The 21955-nt window shown below is 39.7% G+C and overlaps 1 protein-coding gene across 2 annotated transcripts in view; it reads left to right on the top strand.

Moving 5' to 3' along the window:
• LOC131106011 (rootletin-like) overlaps positions 1-21955 on the top strand; it is a 45075-nt gene that overhangs the window by 1397 nt on the left and 21723 nt on the right. The window contains exons 2-21 of one of the 2 annotated variants that reach the window (XM_058054647.1): positions 2569-2893; positions 3033-3159; positions 3954-4099; positions 7067-7258; positions 8550-8633; positions 8719-8810; positions 8882-9047; positions 9121-9227; positions 10802-11029; positions 11102-11192; positions 12339-12425; positions 12539-12745; positions 13566-13765; positions 14891-15073; positions 16325-16469; positions 16549-16695; positions 16773-17003; positions 19311-19504; positions 19590-19717; positions 21727-21896. In XM_058054647.1, coding sequence (XP_057910630.1) covers positions 2825-2893; positions 3033-3159; positions 3954-4099; positions 7067-7258; positions 8550-8633; positions 8719-8810; positions 8882-9047; positions 9121-9227; positions 10802-11029; positions 11102-11192; positions 12339-12425; positions 12539-12745; positions 13566-13765; positions 14891-15073; positions 16325-16469; positions 16549-16695; positions 16773-17003; positions 19311-19504; positions 19590-19717; positions 21727-21896 — 2994 coding nt within the window. In that variant the 5' untranslated portion in view covers positions 2569-2824. The remainder of the gene's footprint in view (positions 1-2568; positions 2894-3032; positions 3160-3953; positions 4100-7066; positions 7259-8549; positions 8634-8718; positions 8811-8881; positions 9048-9120; positions 9228-10801; positions 11030-11101; positions 11193-12338; positions 12426-12538; positions 12746-13565; positions 13766-14890; positions 15074-16324; positions 16470-16548; positions 16696-16772; positions 17004-19310; positions 19505-19589; positions 19718-21726; positions 21897-21955) is intronic. The other variant, XM_058054648.1, reaches the window with a different exon arrangement.

The following is a 21955-nucleotide window of genomic DNA, read 5'->3' as shown; positions in this document are numbered from 1 at the left end:
GATGCTGTATGGTATCATGTACCCAGAAAAAATTATTACGTTTGATTCATGTTCATGTTAAAGGTTAAATAACTGTTAATAGTTATCCTCCCTATCCGTGTGGAAGTGGTAAGTTTTTGGCTATTTAAGTTGAAAGGAAATAACTTGAAGGCTACCGTTTAGGTCGCTAGCTCTGTAGTTTGCGAGTTGGCATGTGTCTCAAGACCAGGGGTCTCAAACACGCGGCCTGTGGGCCAAATGTGGCCCGCAGGACACTAGTTTGAGGCCCCCGCCTTGATATGAAAGTTTAATGTTAGTGCGGCCCGCGCAAGTTTGATATGGATGCTGTATGGTATCATGTACCCAGAAAAAATTATTACGTTTGATTCATGTTCATGTTAAAGGTTAAATAACTGTTAATAGTTATCCTCCCTATCCGTGTGGAAGTGGTAAGTTTTTGGCTATTTAAGTTGAAAGGAAATAACTTGAAGGCTACCGTTTAGGTCGCTAGCTCTCTAGTTTGCGAGTTAGCATGTGTCTCAAGACCCTGCAGTTGCGCAATATGTTGTAAATAAAAAGAGTATAAATGTGACTATAGTCGTGTTTTGTCATGTCTACAGGGCTCTAATAATGCTTTGTTCATTTTAATATGAAAAAAATCATTTGTCTACCCACCAACTATATGTGGTTTTTATTATTATTATTATTATTATATGTATTTATTACTGATTGATTGATTTTCATTTTTCTGTTTTTAATAAATGTGGTTTTTTTTTGGTTTTTTTTTGGAAAACCTGATGCGACCCAGCCTCGCCTAGACCCTAGCTCCAGTGGCCCCCAAGTAAATTGAGTTTGAGATCCCTGCTGTAATGTGAAGGGTGTCCCTTTTTACACAGGGATGTAACAAGGGGTCCCTCACAACCAGAGTAAGGCAAATGTATGCATGCTATAAGGTCAGGAGAGGGTGGGGGGGGGGGGGGGGGGCTCTGTGGTATTGACACAATGACCCACTGTTGGTAACTATGGCAATGGCAACACAGATATGCTCACACTTGAATATATTACATTGTTTGTTGTTCTCACGACTACAAAATGATTCTTACTATTCATTTTTTCTAATGTATGTGTATGTATTCATGTTATAATTGTCTCCGTTATTTTTGAAATACGTCCCTGATCAAAGTGTTAAGAACTAGGGATGTTCGATATTGGCTTTTTTTTTGGCCAAAAAATGATATGACCAATATTCATACTTCAAACTCCAAACAGATGGCCAAGGGTGGAATTGAACTCGGGTCTCCTAGCTGTGAGGCCTGTGCGCTAACCACTCAGTCACCATGCAGTCTACAGTATGTTTTCTATACAGCATATTTAAAAATATTGTTTTTCATGATCAGGAAAAAATCCAATAGCGATATCAACCGATATTGCATTTTTATGCCTACGTATATTGGACCCATAATTATCCGGTCAGGTTGTTTTCTTGAAATATCTTCATAATGAAAATTTTTCATCATTTCATCTTCCAGGTATTCCTCAAAAAACATGTTTTTAATATCATGCCATTCACATTTTTAACTTACCTTTTATACATTTTAAGAAATTTTAGTTTTTGTGTTACTACCCCAACCTTCCATAAGTGGGTCAAAAATGACCCGGTCAGGTTGTTTTCTTGAAATATCTTCGTAATGAAATTTTTTTATCATTTCATATTCCAGGTATTCCTCAAAAAACATGTTTTTGATATCATGCCATTCACATTTTTAACTTACCTTTTATACATTTTAAGAAATTTTAGTTTTTGTGTTACTACCCCAACCTTCCATAAGTGGGTCAAAAATGACCCGGTCAGGTTGTTTTCTTGAAATATCTTTGTAATGAAAAATTGTGATCATTTCATATTCCAGGTATTCCTAAAAAAAACATGTTTTTAATATCATGCCATTCACATTTTTAACTTACCTTTTATACATTTTAAGAAATTTTAGTTTTTGTGTTACTACCCCAACCTTCCATAAGTGGGTCAAAAATGACCCGGTCAGGTTGTTTTCTTGAAATATCTTCATAATGAAATTTTTTCATCATTTCATATTCCAGGTATTCCTAAAAAAACATGTTTTTAATATCATGCCATTCACATTTTTAACTTACCTTTTATACATTTTAAGAAATTTTAGTTTTTGTGTTACTACCCCAACCTTCCATAAGTGGGTCAAAAATGACCCGGTCAGGTTGTTTTCTTGAAATATCTTCATAATGAAAATGTTTCATCATTTCATATTCCAGGTATTCCTAAAAAACATATTTTTAATACCATGCCATTCACATTTTTAACTTACCTTTTATACATTTTAAGAAATTTTAGTTTTTGTGTTACTACCCCAACCTTCCATAAGTGGGTCAAAAATGACCCGCATGTATTTTCCATGGAATCGAATCGGAACCTTTGAGTAAAATTAAAATTTTTGTTCAACAGGTCTTCAAATTTCAATAAGGAATGTATGTTAAATGTTGAAAATGATAAAATTATGTTTTGGAATGATTAATTAATTTAATACAGTGTTTTCAGCGTCTTGTGTTTTTCTTTAGTGGGTCTGTGGGCTGGCCGGTGTGTTGTAGTGGGGTGGAAGTGGGAGGCGGCTGAGTCGTCGTCGTTGTTGTCGGAGGAGGAGGAGTAGGAGGAGGGCTGTGCTTCTTTTCTTTTTAAACCTGCTAATCCTGCTGCTGCCCTCAATCTCCGAGAGGAGGAGGTGAGCAAGGACGCATACAAGTTCACTCCGACACTATTATTAGTATATAGGCTCCGGAAGATTTGTTTTTTTTTTCTTTTTCTGATGATTTAAATATGTCTGCTACAACCAGTTCCAGTGAACACCAGGATAGCGACTCCAATAAACTGGAATCTGTGATACAGGTGAGCTCCACCTGCTTCCCGTGTGTGTGTGACATTTGTTTGCTTTTCCACTGTCATTATCATCTTTGTGTTGTTTCTGTGTTGCCCCGAGCTGCACAACACCATGTCTGCATATATAATGTCCACTTCTGTTCATCAGAGGCTGGAGGAGAGTGTTCTATCTCAGGAGAAGAAGCTAACCGTGCGGGGACCCTCACCGGATGCTCCCCCTACGTGTCTCCCAGCGAGAGTTCGGGAGATTGTTACAAAGAACCTCAAGGAAAGCCGTGAGTACGCTTAAATTGTTAAATAAATTCATTCATTCATTTTCTACCGCTTTTCCTCACGAGGGTCGCGAGGGGTGCTGGAGCCTATCCCAGCTGTCTTCGGGCGTAAGGCGGGGTACACCCTGGACTGGTGGCCAGCCAATCACAGGGCACATATAGACAAACAACCATTCACACTCACATTCATACCTATGGACAATTTGGAGTCGCTAATTAACCTAGCATGTTTTTGGAATGTGGGAGGAAACCGGAGTACCCGGAGAAAACCCACGCATGCACGGGGAGAACATGCAAACTCCACACAGAGATGGCCGAAGTTGGGGAAAGCCAAAAAAAGAAGCCAAAAAGTTACCACTTCCACACAAAATAGGAGGAGAACTCATTCATTCATTCATTTTCTACCGCTTATCCTCACAAGGGTCGTGCTGGAGCCTATCCCAGCTGTCTTCGGGCGAGAGGCGGTGTACACCCTGGACTGGTGGCCAGCCAATCACAGGGCACATATAGACAAACAACCATTCACACTCACATTCATACCTATGGACAATTTGGAGTCGCCAATTAACCTAGCATGTTTTTGGAATGTGGGAGGAAACCGGAATACCCGGAGAAAACCCACGCATGCACGGGGAGAACATGCAAACTCCACACAGAGATGCCCGAGGGTGGGATTGAACCCTGGTCTCCTAGCTGTGAGGTCTGTGCGCTAACCCCTAGACCACCGTGCCGCCCCCGTTAAATAAATTGTTAAAATAATTTTTATTTAACGCTCTTTTTCGTCGTTTTTTTTTCAGCTCCGGAAGCAATGTCTTCACTCATGTCACTCCAGGAGGAGAACCGAGTTCTACAGGGAGAGCTCGCCAAGCTGGAGGACTTGCTGGCGCACAGCAGAGCAGATCGAGATGAGCTCGCCATCAAGTACGGCGCAATCAGCGAGCGGGTAAGACCTAAAAAGCTCCATGATGTGAAAATAACATTAAGAAATATAAATGCGGCATTGGGTATTTTTGGCTCTTTGTCTGAGATTTACTGGTCTCCCAGGTGATTGGGTCTGGAATGATCTGAAGTGGAATGTTGCCATGGCATCTGTTGCCCCAGGCGACTCCAAACAGGGGCTTCAATGGGGCGTCATTTAGATGAGGGTCTCTAAGTGGGAGGGGCTACGACATCCAGTGTGGAGTTAAACATCACCAGGGAGAATTCCGGCTATATTCCCAAACACAAAACACGTCTTTAGGAAAATGCTAATCAAGTCATTCACATGCGCTTTTGCAAAGATGTTTTTGTTGACATTGTCACAGAGGTATTAATTCAATAAACAATAACTTTACTCTTAGTTTAGTTTGCCGTATCTTGGACTCCTTATTTAGGTGCAACAAACGGCCAAAATATTACAAATGGCTGTAAAATTCAACATAACTAAAAACTACAATAACAAACCAAATCTGACCGTGTCAATCAATAGCAATAACACATTTTGCTGGACGATAATTGTCCTACAAATTATTCCAAATAAACAATATTATTGTCGACATTATTTCAAGAAAATTCATTCATTCATTTTCTACAGTTCTTTCATCATGAGGGTCGTGGGGGGTGCTGGAGCCTATCCCAGCTGTCTTTGGGCGAGAGGTGGGGTACAGAAAAGTAGTTTTATGAGAATATATTTGTAAAATAATGAGAAAAAATAAAGTAATTTTAGCATATTAAAGAAAAAGAACCGTAAAAACGAAATAATTTGCAGTAATTTTGCAAGTATAAAGTCAAAATTTAAAGTAAAAAAGTCAGAAATTGTAATATTATGAGGAAAAATTCTGTAATTTTAATGTCATAAAGTAGAAATCTAAAAGAAAGACAAAAAAAGTTTTGCTTTCATTCATTCATTCATTTTGTACCGCTTTTCCTCACGAAGGTGAGGGTGCTGGAGCCTATCCCAGCTGTCTTTGGGCGAGAGGCGGGGTACAGAAAAGTAGTTTTATGAGAATATATTTGTAAAATAATGAGAAAAAATAAAGTATTTTTAGCATATTCAAGAAAAAAAACGTAAAAACGAAATAATTTGCAGTAATTTTGCAAGTATAAAGACAAAAAAGTCAGAAATTGTAATATTATGAGGAAAAATACTGTAATATTAATGTCATAAAAGAAAGACAAAAAAACAATTAATAAAGTTTTGCTTTCATTCATTCATTCATTTTCTACCGCTTTTCCTCACGAAGGTCGCGGAGGGTGCTGGAGCCTATCCCAGCTGTCTTTGGGCAAGAGGCGGGGTACAGAAAAGTAGTTTTATGAGAATATATTTGTAAAATAATTAGAAAAAATAAAGTAATTTTAGCATATTCAAGAAAAAAAACGAAATAAATTGCAGTAATTTTGCAAGTATAAAGTCAAAAAAGTCAGAAATTGTAATATTATGAGGAAAAATACTGTAATTTTAATGTCATAAAGTAGAAATCTAAAAGAAAGACAAAAAAACAATTCATAAAGTTTTGCTTTCATTCATTCATTCATTCATTTTCTACCGCTTTTCCTCACGAGGGTCGCGGGGGTGCTGGAGCCTATCCCAGCTGTTTTTGGGCGAGAGGCGGGGTACAGAAAAGTAGTTTTATGAGAATATATTTGTAAAATAATGAGGAAGAAATAAGTAATTTTAGCATATTCAAGAAAAAAAAACGAAATAATTTGCAGTAATTTTGCAAGTATAAAGTCCAAAAAGTCAGAAATTGTAATATTATGAGGAAAAATACTGTAATTTTAATGTCATAAAGTAGAAATCTAAAAGAAAGACAAAAAAACAATTAATAAAGTTTTGCTTTCATTCATTCATTTTCTACCGCTTTTCCTCACGAAGGTCGCCGAGGGTGCTGGAGCCTATCCCAGCTGTCTTTGGGCGAGAGGCGGGGTTACACCCTGGACTGGTGGCCAGCCAATCACAGGGCACATATAGACAAACAACCATTCACACTCACATTCATACCTATGGACAATTTGGAGTCGCTAATTAACCTAGCATGTTTTTGGAATGTGGGAGGAAACCGGAGTACCCGGAGAAAACCCACGCATGCACGGGGAGAACATGCAAACTCCACACAGAGATGGCCGAGGGTGGAATTGAACCCTGTTCCTCCTAGCTGTGAGGTCTGCGCGCTAACCACTCGACCGCCGTGCCGCCACACCTTCAAAAACATGCTAGGTTAATTAACAACTCCAAATTGTCCATAGTATGTTACTAGTATCTAGTAACTAGTATGTTACTCGGCGGCACGGTGGTCTAGTGGTTAACGCGCAGACCTCACAGCTAGGAGACCAAGGTTCAATTCCAATCTCCGTGTTCCATCTCTGTGTGGAGTTTGCATGTTCTCCCCGTGCATGCGTGGGTTTTCTCCGGGTACTCCGGTTTCCTCCCACATTCCAAAAACATGCTAGGTTAATTAGCAACTCCAAATTGTCCATAGGTATGAATGTGAGTGTGAATGGTTGTTTGTCTATATGTGCCCTGTGATTGGCTGGCCACCAGTCCAGGGTGTACCCCGCCTCTCGCCCGAAGACAGCTGGGATAGGCTCCAGCACCCCTGCGACCCTCGTGAGGAAAAGCGGTAGAAAATGAATGAATGAATGCGTAAATAATAAAAGAATATATAGGGCTGCACGGTGGATGAGTGGTGAGCGTGCAGACCTCACAGCTAGGAGACTCTAGTTCAATCCCACCCTCAAAAACATGCTAGGTTAATTAGCGACTCCAAATAGTCATAGGTATGAATATGAGTATGAGTGTGAATGGTTGTCTATATGTGTATATATGTGTATATTTGTCTATATGTATATGAGTTAGTATGTGCTAGCTAATACCAGACATCACAGGAAATACTATTTTGACGCTAAAGCCTCCTTATGATACTGTATACAGTTGGAGCAGACCCTACGTTTCGACTCGGGAGATGGCGACCGTGATTCCCCGGAGTCTCGTAGCCTGGCTCAGCAGAACGTGGATCTCCGCAGGCGGCTGGATGAGGAGCAGGCGGCCTACAAGAGGAAGCTGACTGCCTATCAGGAAGGCCAGCAGAGGCAGGCGCAGCTAGTGCAGAAGTTGCAGGCTAAGGTTTGTATAAAAACCTGTTATTTTATTTTTTTGGGGTGATGCTCTATGTCAGGGGTCTCAATTTACTTGGGGGCCACTGGAGCTAGCGACCTAAATGGTAGCCTCCAAGTTATTTCCTTTAAACTTAAATAGCCAAAAACTTACCACTTCCACACAGATAGGGAGGATAACTATTAACAGTTATTTAACCTTTAACATGAACATGAATCAAACGTAATAATTTTTTCTGGGTACATGATACCATACAGCATCCATATCAAACATTAAACTTTCATATCAAGGCGGGGGCCTCAAACTAGTGTCTTGCGGGCCACATTTGTCCCGCGGGCTGCCTGTTTGAGACCCCTGTTCTTGAGACACATGCTAACTCGCAAACTAGAGAGCTAGCGACCTAAAGGGTAGTCTTCAAGTTATTTCCTTTCAACTTAAATAGCCAAAAACTTACCACTTCCACACGGATAGGGAGGATAACTATTAACAGTTATTTAACCTTTAACATGAACATGAATCAAACGTAATAATTTTTTCTGGGTACATGATACCATACAGCATCCATATCAAACTTGCGCGGGCCGCACTAACATTAAACTTTCATATCAAGGCAGGGGCCTCAAACTAGTGTCCTCCGTGTTTGAGACCCCTGGTCTTGAGACACATGCTAACTCGCAAACTAGAGAGCTAGCTACCTAAACGGTAGCCTTCAAGTTATTTCCTTTACACTTAAATAGCCAAAAACTTACCACTTCCACACAGATAGGGAGGATAACTATTAACAGTTATTTAACCTTTAACATGAACATGAATCAAACGTAATAATTTTTTCTGGGTACATGATACCATACAGCATCCATATCAAACTTGCGCGGGCCGCACTAACATTAAACTTTCATATCAAGGCGGGGGCCTCAAACTAGTGTCCTGCGGGCCACATTTGGCCCGCGGGCTGCCTGTTTGAGACCCCTGTTCTTGAGACACATGCTAACTCGCAAACTAGAGAGCTAGCTACCTAAACGGTAGCCTTCAAGTTATTTCCTTTACACTTAAATAGCCAAAAACGTACCACTTCCACACGGATAGGGAGGATAACTATTAACAGTTATTTAACCTTTAACATGAACATGAATCAAACGTAATAATTTTTTCTGGGTACATGATACCATACAGCATCCATATCAAACATTAAACTTTCATATCAAGGCGGGGGGCCTCAAACTAGTGTCCTGCGGGCCACATTTGGCCCGCGGGCCGCGTGTTTGAGACCTGTCGTATATTAAGCTGAGTGTTTCTTTAGGTGCTGCAGTACAAAAAGAGGTGTGGAGATCTGGAGCAGATGCTGCAGCAGAAGTCGTCAGAGTTTGAGAAACCCAGGCTGAGTGTAAGCAGCGGAACCCAAACAGTAGCCATCAACAAGAGTACAAGATGAGAGAAGAAGTTCAAGTCGAATCATGTTTCCCTATCAGGATTCCAGCGAAGCATCAAATGGTCGGCATGCAGACGAATCGAGCAGCAACCTGGAGGATGCTTTAATCCGTCTAGAAGAAGAGCAACAAAGGTAGGTGTTGATTTGAAACCCACTTCAATAACAATACATGTATCTCATGTATTATGTTCTTCTGTTTTCAGGAGTAGCAGTTTGTCTGCGGTGAACTCCATGCTGAGGGAGCAGCTGGAGCAGGCCGGTTTGGCTAACGAGGCTCTGAGCCAGGACCTCCGCAGGCTCACTGCTGACTGGACCAGAGCCCGAGAAGAGCTGGAGCAGAAGGAGTCGGACTGGAGGAGAGAGGAAGAGGTGCCACACAATGGATGCTTATCAAAAAAAAAAAACAGATAAGCCATGGATTCATCTGTGATTGTCCTCTCAGTCTTTCCATAGCTACTTTAGCAGCGAGCACAGTCGTCTTCTCACTCTGTGGCGACAAGTGGTTGGCTTCCGTCGGCACATCTGTGAGCTTAAGAGTGCCACTGAAAGGTACTGCAGAACTTTGGATGCACTAAAGCAGGGGTCTCAAACTCAATTTACCTGGGGGCCACTGGAGCTAGGGTCTGGGCAAGGCTGGGCCGCATCAGATTTTCCACAAAAAAAAAAAACGCATTTATTAAAATCAGAAAAATATACAAATTTTTTCAGTGCTTTGGTTCCAATTTTCTACAAGAAAAGCTCTGATAAAAAATTCCACTGTTCTCAAATATCTTAATTTTTATTTTTCTACACAAAATAAGATGAAAAATAAATAAACATTCATTCATTCATTCATTTTCTACCGCTTTTTCCTCACGAGGGTCGCGGGGGGTGCTGGAGCCTATCCCAGCTGTCTTCGGGCGAGAGGCGGGGTACACCCTGGACTGGTCGCCAGCCAATCACAGGGCACATATAGACAAACAACCATTCACACTCACATTCATACCTATGGACAATTTGGAGGGGCCAATTAACCTAGCATGTTTTTGGAATGTGGGAGGAAACCGGAGTACCCGGAGAAAACCCACGCATGCACGGGGAGAACATGCAAACTCCACACAGAGATGGCCGAGGGCGGGGACCGAACCCTGGTCTCCTAGCTGTGAGGTCTGCGCACTAACCACCAGACCGCCGTGCCGCCAAATAAATAAACAAATCAAGAATAATAATAATAATAATAATTTTGTCCGATATAAGCGAAATCCGTTATATGCGTATACCGGAAAATGTCCGTTTTACGCATATATGGGATTTATATCCGGTATATGCGTAAATGGGATTTTATCCGTTATAAAAAGGCACTTCCTTGACTATGTTTCCAATGTACCTGGACGCGCAGGCAACGCTGCAAACGCTGCAAATGACGTCGTATAGCGGCCTGTCACGATTCGGCGAATCGGAGCGCCACGATGCGGCCATCCGATATATGCGAGGGAAATTTCATGGAAATGCATTGGAACGGGACTGGAGATTTTGTCCGAAATAGGCGAAATCCGTTATAAAAAATCCGATATATGCAATGAATTTTTATTGGAAATGCATTACAGAAAAATCGCTTCTTTTTTATCTGTGCGTTGTGAGCGAATTTCCGATTTATCCGAGTCCGATATATCCGAGGTTTACTGTAATAATGAAACAGCAAATAATAAAAACTTAAGAAAGCACATATAGTTGGTGGGTAGACAAATGATTTTTTTCAGATTAAAATGAACAAAGCATTATTAGAGCCCTGTAGACATGACAAAACACGACTATAGTCACATTTATACTCTTTTTATTTACAACATATTGCGCAACTGCAGGGTCTTGAGACACATGCTAACTCGCAAACTAGAGAGCTAGCGACCTAAACGGTAGCCTTCAAGTTGTTTCCTTTCAACTTAAATAGCCAAAAACTTACCACTTCCACACGGATAGGGAGGATAACTATTAACAGTTATTTAACCTTTAACATGAACATGAATCAAACGTCATAATTTTTTCAAACTAGTGTCCTGCGGGCCACATCATGGATGCATAGTTCATTAGCTCATGTTGTGTAAATGTCAGCCTCTCCAATCACGTCACGTCCTTTCCGCCCACAGAGACTTGTCAGACATGCGCAACGACCTGGCCCGAGCGTCGCACTCCGCTCAGGTGTCATGCACGTCTCTGTGCGCGACGCTGCACAATCGAGACGGAGGCGCTACGCTGGCCCTGGAGCGCGAGAAGGCTCTGCGGGTCCAACTGGAGCAGCAACTCAGAGAACGTGTGGCTGAGATGATGAGCTTTCAGGCCAGAACTGACGCAGAGAGAAGCGAGCTCAACGTCAGGTGAGACGCCTGCTCTGCAGCATCCTCAAAGGTGGAGGACTAGTCATTCATCTCAAAGGTCCACACCAACAGGCTGTCTGACTCGGTCCGGGAGGCAGAAAGACTCAAGGACAAAATTGAGGAGAAAGAACGAGGACTTGTGGTCCTGACCAGGAGGCTGGAGGTGAGAAGTCAATCACACATCTAATTATATATCCAGTAATCCGTTGTTCATCACAGTTAATTGGTTTCAGATTCGTCAGTGAATTTCCACAAAGTAGGATTCCTAATGATTTGTTTTAATAACGATTTGATTCGTATTATGAATCGTGGTTGCTGATATTGGTTCATTTAGAACAGGGGTCTCAAATTCAATTTACTTGGGGGCCACTGGAGCTCGGGTCTGGGTGAGACTGGGCCGCATCAGGTTTTCCAAAAAAAAAAACCCAAAAAATGCATTTATTAAAAAACAAAATTTGTTTTAAAAAAATAATAATAAAAAAAAAACATTTATTAAAAACAAAAAAATGTAAAAAAAACTTCGCTTTGGTTCCAATTTTCTACAAAATAAATAAACAAATCAATAATAAAGAAAATCAATCAATCAGTAATAAATAAATAAATATAATAATAATAAATGGCAAATAGTAAAAACTTAAAAAAACACATATAGTTGGTGGGTAAACAAATTAATTTTTTCAGATTAAAATGAACAAAGCATTATTAGAGCCCTGTAGACATGACAAAACACGACTATAGTCACATTTATACTCTTTTTATTTACAACATATTGCGCAACCGCAGGGTCTTGAGACACATGCTAACTCGCAAACTAGAGAGCTAGCGACCTAAACGGTAGCCTTCAAGTTATTTCCTTTCAACTTAAATAGCCAAAAACTTACCACTTCCACACGGATAGGGAGGCTAACTATTAACAGTTATTTAACCTTTAACATGAACATGAATCAAACGTAATAATTTTTTCTGGGTACATGATACCATACAGCATCCATATCAAACTTGCGCGGGCCGCACTAACATTAAACTTTCATATCAAGGCGGGGACCTCAAACTAGTGTCTTGAGACCCCTGGTCTTGAGACACATGCTAACTCGCAAACTAGAGAGCTAGCGACCTAAACGGTAGCCTCCAAGTTATTTCTTTTAAACTTAAATAGCCAAAAACTTACCACTTCCACACGGATAGGGAGGATAACTATTAACAGTCATTTAACCTTTAACATGAACATGAATCAAACGTAATAATTTTTTCTGGGTACATGATACCATACAGCATCTTTTGTCTCAGTGTGTTTTTTTTTTGCCATCAGGAGCAGAGCAGCAATGACGGGAGCGAAATGCAGCTGATGAGAGCTCACACTGAGACGCTATTGGACACACTGCGGGACATAGCGCAGGTGAACCCACACGGATACATTTTGTCCAGCAAAACATATTAGAACGTATTAGCCAAGGCTAAAACATGATGACACTATTATAATAAAGCCTATCTATGCTGTTTATGTTTAAGACGGTATTGTCAGACGCAGAGTCGTCATCCGAGGCAGACCAGGACAACTCTGCGGCGCCGCTGCTGACCTTCATCCACAGCTCATCCCCTAGCGCTGCTCCGAGGAGGTCATCCTCCCCCTCGAGGCCCACCTCATTGTCTGCGCTCCCTGAGGCAACCCTCTCAGCGCTACGGTCGGCAGTCACAAACAAGACACTTCAGCTGCAGGTGACGTGGCGGCATACACTCACTGGCCACAACATTAGGTACACATGTACACTGTAAGAGCTGTATGAATCAAACAAATAAATAAATAAATAAACAATAATTTAAAAAATCACATTTAATATCAAATAATATAAATAATCAGTATTTTAATCAACTCCGGTTTCCTCCCACATTCCAAAAACATGCTAGGTTAATTGGCGACTCCAAATTGTCCATAGGTATGAATGTGAGTGTGAATGGTTGTTTGTCTATATGTGCCCTGTGATTGGCTGGCGACCAGTCCAGGGTGTACCCCGCCTCTCGCCCGAAGACAGCTGGGATAGGCTCCAGCACCCCCGCGACCCTCGTGAGGATAAGCGGTAGAAAATGAATGAATGAATGAGTTCTCCTCCTATTTTGTGTGGAAGTGGTAACTTTTTAGCTTCTTATTTTGTCTTTGCCCACCCTCGGCCATCTCTGTGTGGAGTTTGCATGTTCTCCCCGTGCATGCGTGGGTTTTCTCCGGGTACTCCGGTTTCCTCCCACATTCCAAAAACATGCTAGGTTAATTGGCGACTCCAAATTGTCCATAGGTATGAATGTGAGTGTGAATGGTTGTTTGTCTATATGTGCCCTGTGATTGGCTGGCGACCAGTCCAGGGTGTACCCCGCCTCTCGCCCGAAGGCAGCTGGGATAGGCTCCAGCACCCCCGCGACCCTCGTGAGGAAAAAGCGGTAGAAAATGAATGAATGAATGAATGAGTATTTTAATCAGTATTTTGACGCTTATTATTATTATCATTGGCTTGTATATCATGTTGTGACGTGTGTCTTGTTACAGGACGCTCGGGGGCGTCTGCTGTCCGCCCAGTCCTCCATACAGCAGTTACGCAAGCAGCTCGCCGAGGCCGATTCAGCCAAAAGAGAAGCAGACCAATGCAATGAGACGCTGCAGAGAGAGCGGGATGCCGCCCAGCGGGACAGAGAAACCACGCAGCGAGAACGAGATCGCTTGCGGCAGGAGAGAGACACGCTGGCCAGGTTGACACATTTTGTTTCTTACTACCTCCGTTTCGGTTGGAATTGAACTCGCTGGTGCACACTTCCTTATGCGTGTCACCGTAAATGTTTCTCTTTAAGAGTGGGAGTTTTACATTTTGTGTCATCAGTTGATTATTTTATATCCCAATGTTGTTCCTGTGACATGTAGATGAGAATCAGTGTTTTTATTTATATTTAACTGTTTTTTTATTGGACAAAAAATATATAAAATTGTATATAAAAATTGTAGATTTATACAAAAATTTGCCGTTCATCTGCAGCATTTAATTTATATATATATATATATATATATATATATATATATATATATATATATATATATATATATATATATATATATATATATATATATATATATATATACGCGTATATATACATACGTATATATACATAATATATATTAATTATCTTCATTTAAATGTATTTGATATACATTTATCATTTATATATAACTATATATACATAATATATATATACATCCATATATATATATATACATAAATTCATTTAAATGTATTTAATATACATTTATCATTCATATATAAGTATATATATATAATATATATATGTGTGTATATATATACATAATGTATATTAATTTTCTTCATTTAAATGTATTTGATATACATTTATTTACATTGTTTCATTTGTATTTACATTATTTTATTTGTATTTATTTACATTATTTTATTTACATTGATTTGATTAAAATGTATTTATTTCATTAGATTTTCATTTTTTTCCATTGATATGTATTTGTATTTATATTTTGTAAAATGTATGAAAATTAATTAATTAATTAATTTTCACATCTTTTCCATTTATTAAAATGTATTTCTTTAATTGCATTTTATTAAAATTTATTTTATTATATTTTCTATTTTGTAAAATGTTTTGTTTATTTATTTAATTTAAAATATATGTTTTATTTAAATAAATGTATTTACAAGTATTTTATGTTATTTAAATGTATTTATTTTATATATTTTTATTTTACTTAATTCATATATATTATTTCATTTTGAAAATATTTAATTTAATTTAATTTCCATTTATTTTACTAAATCTCTTCCCTCCTGGTGTTCCTCCACGTTCTCATTGCAGTGACAAAGTGAGCCTGGAGAAGAGCGTGCAGGCAGCACAGAGCAGCAAGCAGACCCTTCGCATGGACTGTGAGAAGCTACAGCTGGCTCTGACGTCTATGCAGCGGGAGAAGGACCACCAGAGGGAGGAGAAGGAGGCCGCCATTCAGGAGAAGGACCGAGCCAAGGCCGAAGTTCATCGGATGTAAGTAGGCTGATGATGGTGTCAACTTAGAGCAGGGGTGGGCAAACTACGGCCCGGGGGCCACATCCGGCCCGCCAAGTGTTTGAATACGGCCCGCCCAATCTTTCAAAAGTATTTAATTTAAACTCAACATACAACCTGGCATCATGGCCTGAGCCAACCTTTTGATGGTTGTATCAATTTCGTTGTTTGACATGGTCTGTTGTTTACAAAGTGCTCCTGAAAAAAGAGACACAAGCACATAATAATAATAAAAATTAAAATAATAATTATTATTATATTATTATTATAACTATTATGATTATTATATTTATTATATTAATGCTAATTATTATATTAATTATATATAATAATATTGTTATTTGCATATTTTACATAATAATAATATAATTATTATTTTAATTTTATTTTAATTATCATAATATTTTATTATTTTTAAAATATTTAAATATAAATATAAAACAATAAATAATAATAGCAGATTGCATGACAATTTTACAGATACAATAATACCAGGTGGACTGTTACGTGTAAAACAGGGGTGGGCAAACTGCGGCCCGGGGGCCACATGCGGCCCACCAAACGTTTGAATCCGGCCCGCCAGTTGCTTTTAAGTATTTCAACTTTCAAACATACCAGCTGGCAACATGACTTTCAAGTCGGATGTCTTATTCAGTAAAAAAAAATAAAAAAATAAATCCTAGTTTGATGTAGTCTGATGTTTAAAGTGCTCCTGAAAAAAGGAAACAAGACCATATAGCTGATAGTATGACAATTAAAATTAGACAAATAATTCAAGGCGTAAAATTATTAAAAATTATTAAAAATTATTAGAAATTATTAAAAATTATTAAAAATTATTAAAAATTATTAAAAATTATTAAAAATTATTAAAAAATCATTAATAAATCATTAATAAATATTTAAATATATTAAAAATCATTAAAATTATTAAAATTATTAAAATCATTAAAATTATTAAAATCATTAAAATTATAAGCGTAAAATCATGTGTGTTAAATATATGTTCTGGCCCCCCGCACAATTTTGTTAACTCAATGCGGCCCATGAGTCAAAAAGTTTGCCCACCCCTGGTGTAAAATATATAGTCTGCCCCCCCCCCCCCCCCCCCCCCCCCGGAAATGCGGCCCGCGAGTCAAAAAGTTTGCCCACCCCTGACTTAGAGGTCACCTGGACACATAAAGAAGCTCCCATGCATGAAAACGCTCAACTCCGCGTTATGTGTGGTAGTCAGAAGCAATGGGACCAGAGCGAGAACCGAGCCTCAGCCCAGCGTGGCGAGCTGTCTGCAGTGAGGGAGACTCACCAGCAGGGGGAGATTGAGAGGCAGCTGCTGGAGAGGGAAAAATCCCAACTCTCTGAAGCACTCACTCGGGTAAGAAGATGAGTCAGTGAAGTTACCGTGAACTTCATTGTGAGCTTTATTTTGACCCTCATTATTTGCCCCCCCCCAGACTGAGAACAGTAACGCAGAACTCTCTCTACTGGTCAACAAGCTCCAGTCCGAGGATGCGGCTCTCAGGGACACCCTCGCCAAAATGGCTACCATGAATGAGGCGCTGTCCCAAGACAAAGTTGACCTCAACAGCTACATCCTGCGGGTAAATCTGGATCTTCTTGATCTGCATCTCGTCTTTCCTGTCCTGTCTGGGAACGTCATGATTCCGCTCTTTGAAAGCTGGAGGAGGAGAAGGCCCTGCTGCACACGCAGAAACGCGAAGCCGAGCAGGAGAAGCTGACCATCAGGGACGAGCTGGTGCGCTTGGAGCAGGACCGGCTGGAGCTGGACTCGGCCCGCATCACGCTGCACCAGGCCCTGCAGGACACGGAGCTGAGCCGCGTGGGGATGGAGGCGGAGCTTCAGAGTCTCCGGACGGAGAGGCTGAAACTGCAAGAGCGAGTCACGCAGGTACCAGTTCTTTACGAGGAACCTTCATCCGGGTCGGGGGTGTCCTAAAGTTTTCCACTGAGGGCCACATACTGGAAAGTAATATCACTAGTCTGGAAGTCTAGGAAGTCTAGGAAGTCTGGTCTTCCCTACTTCCCTACTAAGACTGCTGCCCCCGTGACCCGGACCCGGATAAGCGGAGGAAAATTGATGGATGGATTCCACTTTCCCTTATCTCCATAGCTGCAATGTCCTGGTGGAATCCTCAGTAGCATTCAGTTTGTAGGTCTTCAGGAGGTTTGCCACCAGCTGCTTATAATTATAATCTAAAATTGTTTTTCTCTTAATATTTTTACTTTATTCTCATTAAGTGTTTTTTCCCCGTTTTTGCTGTTTTTTGGGGATTTTTTAAAAACAATTTTCAGCTTTATTCAAGTAACTATAACTTAATATGATTATGAGTATAATATTTTGGTTTTCTTCTCATTGTTCTACTCCATCCATTTTCTATGCCACTTATCCTCAGCGGGTATGCTGGAGCCTATGCTGGAGCCTATCCCAGCTGCCTTCGGGCAAAAGGCGGGGTACACATTGGACTGGTGGCCAGCCAATCACAGGGCACATATAGACAAACAACCATTCACACTCACATTCATACCTATGGACAATTTGGAGTCACTAATTAACCTAGCATGTTTTTGGAATGTGGGAGGAAACCGGAGTACCCGTAGAAAACCCACGCATACACGGGGAGAACATGCAAACTCTGCACAGAAATGTCCGAGGGTGGAATTGAACTCGGGTCTCCTAGCTGTGAGCCCTGCGTGCTAACCACTCTCGCACCGTACAGCCTAGGTCAAAATATACAAGAGAAAAAAAGTTATAATATAATGAGAATAAAGTCAAAATATTATCGGAATAAAACGAAAAAAAAGTAGTTTTATGAGAATATATTTGTAAAATAATGAGAAAAAATAAAGTAATTTTAGCATATTAAAGAAAAAGAACCGCAAAAATGAAATAATTTACAGTAATATTGCAAGTATAAAGACAATTTTGAGTCACCAATAAACCTAGCATGCTGACCTAACCTACGTTCTCATGATATTATGACTTAAATAAAATAAAATATTTTTTCCATAATATTCAACACTATGTTATTAAAATTACATTATATTTTTTCATAATATTACTACTTTATTGTCATAAAATTGCACTCTTTTTTCTTGTTAGAGGCAACTTTTTTCTCTTATTATTTTTATTATTATTATTCCCATAAAAGTGTCCCACAGTGTTTTTTGTTTCAATTTTAATTTTGTAATTAATTAGGATTTTTTTTTTCATGTAACATTGTAACTAGGGATGTACGATTTTGCCGTTATGCCGATATTGACCAACTCTCAATTTCCGATACAGATATCAGCTGATATCGATATGTGTAACATGACATATCTGTGTTGTATTCATAGCATGTGTTGTATTCAGCATTTTTTATATCGGTATCAGGAAAAAAAAATCATATACTGATATCAACTGATATTGCATTTTTATGCTGATATCGGGGCGAAAATTATTTTCCATAAAGCAAAACTTTATTGTTTTTTTGTCTTTCATTTAGATTTCTACTTTATGACATTAAAATTACAGTATTTTTCCTAATAATATTACAATTTCTGACTTTTTTACTTTAAATTTTGACTTGCAAAATTACTGCAAATTCTTTCGTTTTTGCGAATCGTTTTTTCTTTAATATGCTAAAATTACTTAATTTTTTTCTCATTATTTTACAAATATATTCTCATAATACTACTTTTTTTCTCTTTATTCCGATAATATTTTGACTTTATTCTCTTTACATTATAACTTTTTTTCTCTTGTACGTATTTTGACCTAGGCTGTACGGTGCATGAGTGGTTAGCACGCGGGCCTCACAGCTAGGAGACCCGAGTTCAATTCCACCCTCTGACATTTTGGTGCGGAGTTTGCATGTTCTCGCCGTGCATGCGTGGGTTTTTTCCGGTTTCCTCCCACATTCCAAAAACATGCTAAGTTAATTAGCCACTCCAAATTGTCCATAGGTATGAATGTGAGTGTGAATGGTTGTTTGTCTATATGTGCCCTGTGATTGGCTGGCCACCAGTCCAGGGTGTAACCCAGCTCTCGCCCGAAGACAGCTGGGATAGGCTCCAGCACCCCTGTGATTCTCGTGAGGATAAGCAGTAGAAAATGAATGAATGAGTTAGTATGTTCTCTGTAGGCGGCATTATGAATTATCCTTACTGACCTTTTTTGCAGTACAGAAAATGACATGTTTCCTCTGCTTGGCAGCTGTGTACCGAGGTGTCCTCCTTGGGTTCCGAGTTAAGTCTCGCCAGAGGAGAGGGTCAGCGCAACGAAGCGGCCTTGGAGGAGGTCGGCCGCGGACGCGCGGAACTGGCGAGAGACAAAGCATCACTTCTCGTTCAGCTGACGGCGTCCGAGAGAGACAACAGCACGCTGTCGGAGGAACTGGCCGCTTACAGGCGCGTCTTTGCAGGCGTCATACGAATCATTTTCCCTTAATGTTGTCTTTTTTTTTTTTTATTGTTTGGGTTTAAACTGCTGCAGGTCTCAACGCGAGTCTTTGGAGAGCAGCTTGTTTGAAGCGCAGCATCAACTCGCTCAGGTGGAGTCCCGCAGGGAGCAGCTGGAGTCAGACAACCAAAAACTGATAGTGCGCTATGACACGGCAACAGGTGAATAATGGGAAAGGGATGCTGGGAATATTTAGAATATAAACTTGGGTCGTTGCCTGTGGCGTTTTTATACAAAGACGTGTTTAAATGTTTTTATAAACCCCAACAATGTACGTATTTCCTGTTTATATATTTTATGTTTTTGTGCGTGAGAGGCAAAAAGAGGTGATGACCAAACTCTCCACTTTCTAAAATCACAAATACTTCATCTTGCTGATATAGTTCATCTTCAAACAGCTGAATTTGAATAATTTTTACTTTGTATCACAGTTACTTATTGTGTGGAAATATGGGCTAATAACTATAAAAGCAATCTTTACTCGCTAAATGTACTGCAAAAAAGGCCAGTAAGGATAATTCATAATGCCGCCTACAGAGAACATACTAACTCATTCATACATTCATTAATTTTCTACCGCTTTTCCTCACAAGGGTCATGGGGGGTGCTGTCTTTGGGCGAGAGGCGCGGTATACCCTGGACTGGTGGCCAGCCAATCACAGGGCACATATAGACAAACAACCATTCACACTCACATTCATACCTATGGATAATTTGGAGTCGCTAATTAACCTAGCATGTTTTTGAGGGTGGGATTGAACTAGAGTCTCCTAGCTGTGAGGTCTGCACGCTCACCACTCGACCACCGTGCAGCCCTATATATTCTTTTATTATTTATTCATTCATTCATTTTCTACTGCTTTTCCTCACGAGGGTCGCAGGGGTGCTGGAGCCTATCCCAGCTGTCTTCAGGCGAGAGGCGGGGTACACCCTGGACTGGTGGCCAGCCAATCACAGGGCACATATAGACAAACAACCATTCACACTCACATTCATACCTATGGACAATTTGGAGTCGCTAATTAGCCTAGCATGTTTTTGGAATGTGGGAGGAAACCGGAGTACCCGGAGAAAACCCACGCATGCACGGGGAGAACATGCAAACTCCACACCAAAATGTCCGAGGGTGGAATTGAACTCTGGTCTCCTCGCTGCACACACACACACATCCATGCAAAAATTCCACATTCTTTATTGCTCTCTGGTTCTACCATATCTTACTTATTGTGTGGAAATATGGGCTAATAACTATAAAAGCAATCTTCACTGGCTAAATGTACTGCAAAAAAGGTCAGTAAGGATAATTCATAATGCCGCCTACAGAGAACATACTAACTCCTTATTTCTAAAATCACAAATACTTCAACTTGCTGATATAGTTCATCTTCAAACAGCTAAAATAACGCATAAGGCTAAAAATAAGCAATTAGCTAAAAATGTCATCCAATACTTCTCTACAAGAGAGGAGAAATATGATCTCAGGGAAGAAGTACATTTGAAACACTTCTATGCTAGGACTACGTTATGCTAGCCATAGCATTTCATTATGTGGAATCAAACTATGGAATGGATTGAGTAAGGAAATCAAACAATGCACAACGATGAGCCAATTCAAGAAACAATACAAGCAGTTGATGTTTGCTAAATACAAGGATGAAGAGTCTTGAACCAGTCATGATGTGCTATATATATCACTATATTGACACGCACTATGGTACCCATTATGGCATTGGATGCTCATATCATCTTGTACTTTGGTATGTGACAAAAATACAATTGAATACAATTAAATAAAATTACATATGTGACAAAAAATTAAAAAAATAATTTTATTTCATTTTATTTCATTTTGTTTTATTTTTTTATTTTATTTAAAAACCTTAAAAAAAATTTAAAAAAAAAAGAAAATTAATTCAATTTAAGAAACAATACAAGCAGTTGATGTTTGCTAAATACAAGGATGAAGAGTCTTGAACCAGTCATGATGTGCTATATATATCACTATATTGACACGCACTATGGTACCCATTATGGCATTGGATGCTCATATCACCTTGTACTTCGGTACGAGGTGCATTATTAAAAAAACAAACAAACAAAAAAAACCTTAAATTGTATTATGGAAAGCAGGAAGTGAACAAATTTTTCTTTCCTTGAATGTGATTTTCAGCTGACCTACGGCGTGCTCGCGCTGAGGTGGAGAGCGTGTTGGCCCAGGCTGATAAGGAGAAACAAGCTCTGAGTCAGACCCTGAATGCAGCACAGCTGGAGGCCCAGCAGGCTTTGCGCAAGGCCACCTGCGAACATCAGGAGGAGGTGGAGAAGCTTGTCTCGGAAAAGGTGAGGCGGTAACAATATTTCCTGTGCATTATGCATTTATTCTACTGGCCAGCCCTTAG

Source organism: Doryrhamphus excisus, chromosome 18 (genome assembly GCF_030265055.1).
Source record: "Doryrhamphus excisus isolate RoL2022-K1 chromosome 18, RoL_Dexc_1.0, whole genome shotgun sequence".
Classification (NCBI taxonomy): domain Eukaryota; kingdom Metazoa; phylum Chordata; class Actinopteri; order Syngnathiformes; family Syngnathidae; genus Doryrhamphus; species Doryrhamphus excisus.
The sequence above is the reverse complement of the archived record's forward strand: the minus strand, read 5'-3'. Positions and strand labels throughout refer to the sequence as shown.